We start from the raw sequence: 5,358 nt of genomic DNA on the forward strand, positions 1-5,358 counted from the left end.
TTTTTTTTTTGAGACGGAGTCTCGCTCTGTCGCCCGGGCTGGAGTGCAGTGGCCAGATCTTGGCTCACTGCAAGCTCCGCCTCCTGGGTTAATGCCATTCTCCTGCCTCAGCCTCCCTAGTAGCTGGGACTACAGGTGCCCGCTACCTCGCCCGGCTAGTTTTTTTGTATTTTTTAGTAGAGACGGGGTTTCACCGGGTTAGCCAGGATGGTCTCGATCTCCTGACCTTGTGATCCGTCCATCTCGGCCTCCCAAAGTGCTGGGATTACAGGCTTGAGCCACCGTGCCCAGCCGATTCCAGCCACAGTTCTAAGAGTGGTTCTGCTGTTCTTGGTTCATCCTAAGTTGATTTCAGAAACTTCATTGATTGCTATAGTGACCAATATCACACTTTTGAATTGATTTCTGGCTCACCCTTACTGTATAAACATGTAGCTGTGTCCACGTGTCTGAGAGTCCTGAATCTCTAACTCTGTGTAACTGCTTCATGGCCACTAGAAATCATTCTTTTGGATTTTTTAAATCTCTAAAACCCATCCATATTTGCAGAATATAATTTTCATTTCTTGTTTGAGTCGAATTCCCTAACCATTCCTTCTCAAAGAGTGTTGGCAAGGACTTTGGATGTTCTAGTAAAATAGGAATAAAGATGGTTTTATTTTTGGCTTGATGTGTTACTTGTTTCTTCTTTGGAATGATGTGTACATGTGTATATATAATTTTTAGTAATCCCAACCACTGAATTGCTTTATTTTAGATGCAAATATTAAAATGCATTATTTTATGTACTTTCACACTTCTCCTGAGAGACTCTTTTTAAAAAGTTTTACTTTTCACCTCCATTTTCAGGCCCCTGACATTTATGGGATCACAGACTAAGCGAGTCCTGCTCAGCCCACTCACACACCCAGCTCGGCCTTTCCGGGTCTCCAACCATGACAGGAGCAGCCGGCGTGGGGTGATGGCAAGCAGCCTGCAGGAGCTCATCAGCAAGGTGCTGCAGAGCACACACCTCTCCCCCTGTCCACAGGGGCGCCTGCACTCACACAGGGCCATGGTCTTGGGCTCTAAGCCAGGGCCAGCACAGAAAGGTCAAGAAAAGCTGCATCTCACCAGGAGGAAACGGGGAGAGAAATTGGGAATGACTGCTGGTGGTTATGGAATTTCTTTTCTTTTCTGTTTTGAGACAGGGTCTTGCCATACTGCCCAGGCTGGCCTCAAACTCCTGGGCGTAAGTGATCCTCCCACCTCAGCCTCCCAAGTGCCTGCCAGTTTCTCTCTTGGGTGGTGAAAGTGCCGTAAAATTGATTGTGGTGATGGTGGTCCAACTCTGTGAGCGTACCAAAACCAAGGCTCTGTGTACTTTAAATGAGTGGATCGTACGATATGTGAATTATATATCAATAAAGCTGGTTTTAAAAGGGGAGGAAAAGAAGGAGAAATAGCAACTGAAACTCATCAGACCTTCTCTTGGCCTCAGAGACTCTGAGAGTAAAGGTTAGATATAAATGATCAAGGTGAACATTATATCTCTGTACCATAAAACATTGAGGTACAGAGCCAAAACCTGAAAACAGTCGCTCATGGAGAATGTCACTTTGTTTCTTTGACAAGGGAGGATGCAGGGATGGAGCCGACTTTGGAAGTCTGGGTTTAGTTGTAAAGGCCGGGATCTAGAACAGTGTCCTAGACCACCAAACAAGGAAGAATCCCAGCCTCTCAGAGAAGCGTAACTCAGACTCAGGCACCCATGGAAATGAGAAACAAGCATCCAACACGCAGTCTCTGAAGCAAGAGACATGCTCAGCTATGCACACGAGGCTGTGGCTCTTACAGCAGCAAACATGCAGGAGTTTTGTTTTTATTCATCTAAATAAATAGGTAATCTTAGAAATTACAAATATTATTTAATGTAATCATTATCTTGTGTATCTTAAGAAGACAGATCCATTAAAAATCTTAACTTCCTGGCCGCATGCAGTGGCATGTACCTGTAGCCCCAGCCACTCTGGAGGCTGTGGCAGGAAGATTGCTTGAGCCCAGGAGTTCGAGGCCGTGATGCACTATGGTTGTGTCTGTGAAGTCACTGCACTCCAGCCTGGGTGGCATAGTGGGTCCGCATCTTAAAAAGAGCATTCTTCACTTCCCTGCTTCCGAGCAAAGACTGAGTCATAGACACAAGTCAAGGTTACCTTTACCATTAAAATTTTATCAGAATCAGCCAACACTTCTGAAAACTGTAACTTAATAAATGTCGTTGGATGGCCACATGAAAATATCTGGCTAAACTCCATTTCTCTGATGCGTTGCCCACCTAGACTCTGGATGCCCTGGTCATCACCACTGGACTGGTCACTCTGGTGCTGGAGGAAGATGGCACCGTGGTGGACACAGAAGAGTTCTTTCAGACCTTGGGAGACAACACGCATTTCATGATCTTGGAAAAAGGACAGAAGTGGATGCTGGTAAGCAAAACTGTCACCCAAACAGCTACTCGGTAGACTTTTACCTACAAAAGTTCATGCCCTACTTGGCTGCTGACTTGCCCACATTCTGTTTTTTTTTTTTTTTTTTGAGATGGAGTCTCGCTCTATTGCCCAGGCTGGAGTGCAGTGGCGTGATCTCGGCTCACTGCAAGTTCTGCATCCCAGGTTCACGCCATTTTCCTGCCTCAGTCTCGTAAGTAGCTGGGACTACAGGCACCCGCCACCATGCCCAGCTAATTTTTTGTATTTTCACTAGAGGCGGGGTTTCACGGTGTTAGCCACGATGGTCTCGATCTCCTGACCTCATGATCTGCCCACCTCGGCCTCCCAAAGTGCTGGGATTATAGGCGTGAGCCACCACACCCGGCCAACTTGTCCACTTTCTAAATACGCACTTTGTATTCACCTAACAACTGGATCCACTGCCCTCAAAGGAATTCTTACAAGTGTTTCTAGGAAACTTAGTCTCTCTGTGAACTGAGGCTATTTGACATAAAGCAAATAATTCCAAGGAACAGGTTTTGGCCAGTGAGTAGCTACAGATCCTGTAAAATGCACAGAATTGACTTGGCAACTGTTCATCATCTCTGTTCTTAGAAGGCTGGAAAAGTAAACACCGTCAAGGAAGTTAGGGAGAGGGGTGTGTGTGCAGCATGCGCGTGTGTGAGTACGGAGATTTAGAAAAGTAAAGGGACAGAATGAAGACTTCGGTCTCTGGGAAAACTATAGATAATATGGCTCAGAAAACTTTCTCAGTATAAAATGTCTAAAAATGTTAAGCACAATATCAAAATATATCTTCATATAATAAACTGATCTCCAAGAAAGAGAAATCTTCAGTGGTTAAAATTTTGTGAGGCCAGCATCCAGAGAGGAACATGAACACTGAAGCTGGCAGCTCCCCGGGCATCTCCGATGAGGTTCCCCCACCTGTGAGCACCCATTGACAGATGCTGGGAGGACAGAGAGAGCCTCCAGCTGACACAAAGTCGGGGGTGAGATTTGAGGGTCTGCATAAAGCAGGGGATCTTAGAGCTCTCTCCTGGGAGTTTGGGCCACAGGCTGCCCTCATGAGGGTTCAGGCATTGCTGAGTCCCAAACCCCTAAGCTGAGAGTTCGGTTTTCAGAGATCTGGGGGAGTAGCGTCAATGGAGGGCTTTGCTCATTGGATTCTCTTTGCTCCAGCCCCATTTCCAGGCTGGAAGTGCCCCAGGAAACTAGCAGGAGCTCAGGCAGTTCCTTGGGATGAAAGAGTTTTTTTCCTGGCCTCAAAGAGTTTTCATTCCTAAAGTTCTCCCAATGCAAGTTCACGGTCAAAACACAGAATGTAAGGACTCAGGCACCACGTTCATGAGAGTAAGCAGGAGCAATGAAGTCAGGCCTGCCAGGACGGCAGATGTTGGAATCATCCGATACAGCGTATGAAATTAGTGTACTGAAAATGCTCACCTAAGGCTAAATTTGACTAAATAAATAAATAAATAAATAAATAAAATGCTCAAAGAAACATTAAAAATAATCTAAAGTAAGAATAGCCAGGAATTGAAGACAAGCCTAGGCAACATAGCAAAACCCTAATCTCTACAAAAAAAAAAAAAAAAAATTTTAAGGATTAGCTGGACAAGGTGGTACACACCTGAAGTCCTAGCTACGCAGGAGGCTGAGGCAGGAGGATCACTTGAGCCCGGGAGTTGGATGCTGCAATGAACTATGATCGTACCACTGCACTGCAGCCTGAGAGACAGAGCAAGACCCTATCTCCAAAAAAATAAAAAATAAGAAAATACCAGCCTGGGCAACATGGCAAAATTCCATCTCTACCAAAAAATACAAATATTAGCCTGGCGTAGTGTGCATGCTTGTAGTCCCAGCTACTTAGGAGGCTGAGGTGGGAGAATCACTTGTGCCTGGGAGGCCGAGGCTGCAGAAAGTCATGATTGCACCATTGCACTCCAGCCCCAGGAACAGAGGGAGACCCTGTCAAAAAATAAAAGTAAATTAAAAAGGAACAAGAGATAATAAGAACTGACTACACAGATTTGAAATAATCAAATAGAATTTTGGAAATGAAAATATAACAACTAAAATCAAGTAAATGGAGACTCAGGTTAGACAGAGCTGAAGGTAACGATAAAAGATCTGAAAGATGTTGCCTGTGATGTAACACAAAGCAGTAGAGGTGGGGAACACGAAGGATGTTAGAGACCAGACTGAAATCTCATCTCTTCCTTTTTGGCATCCTCAGGTAGGGAAGGATTTTTTTAAAACAAGACACAATGCGCAAGTCTCTCTCTCTCTCTTTTCTTTTTCTTCTTTTTGAGACGGAGTCTCACTCTGTTGCCCAGGCTGGAGTGCAGTGGCGCGATCTCGGCTCACTGCAACGTCCGCCTCCTGAGTTCAAGTGATTCTTCTGCCTCAGCCCCCAAAGTAGCTGGGACTACAGGTGTGTGCCACCACGCCCGGCTAATTTTTGTATTTTACAAAATTTAGCCTCAGAGACGGGGTTTCACCATGTTGGCCAGGCTGGTCTCGATCTCCTGACCTTGTGATTCACCTGCCTCAGCCTCCCAAAGTTCTGGGATTACAGGCGTGAGCCACCACACCAGGCCAACACAATGCGCAAGTCATTTTTTTTAAAAAAGAAATCAATTCATTTAAGAATATTGTCCATCAAAAGACACTATAAAGGAAGTAAAACAATAAGCCACAAAATGGGGAGAAGGTGTTTTCAACATAACCTGATAAAAGATTAGTATTCAGTAAATGTAAATAACTCATATAAATAAATGATTTACAAATCATTTAAATAAATGATTTTAAGTTGGATTACAACAAGTAATCCAATTTAAAAATGAGCTAAAGAAGCCACACA

General features: G+C 44.6%; 1 protein-coding gene across 1 annotated transcript in view; it reads left to right on the plus strand.

Moving 5' to 3' along the window:
• The window catches only part of CIDEA (cell death inducing DFFA like effector a), a 28,193-nt gene that overhangs the window by 6,523 nt on the left and 16,312 nt on the right, over positions 1–5,358 (plus strand). Inside the window, exons 2-3 of the mRNA XM_017852893.1 lie at positions 850–994; positions 2,319–2,465. Of these exons, the coding sequence (XP_017708382.1) occupies positions 850–994; positions 2,319–2,465 (292 nt within the window). The remainder of the gene's footprint in view (positions 1–849; positions 995–2,318; positions 2,466–5,358) is intronic.

Source organism: Rhinopithecus bieti, unplaced genomic scaffold (genome assembly GCF_001698545.2).
Source record: "Rhinopithecus bieti isolate Rb0 unplaced genomic scaffold, ASM169854v2 scaffold_35884, whole genome shotgun sequence".
Classification (NCBI taxonomy): Eukaryota; Metazoa; Chordata; class Mammalia; order Primates; family Cercopithecidae; genus Rhinopithecus; species Rhinopithecus bieti.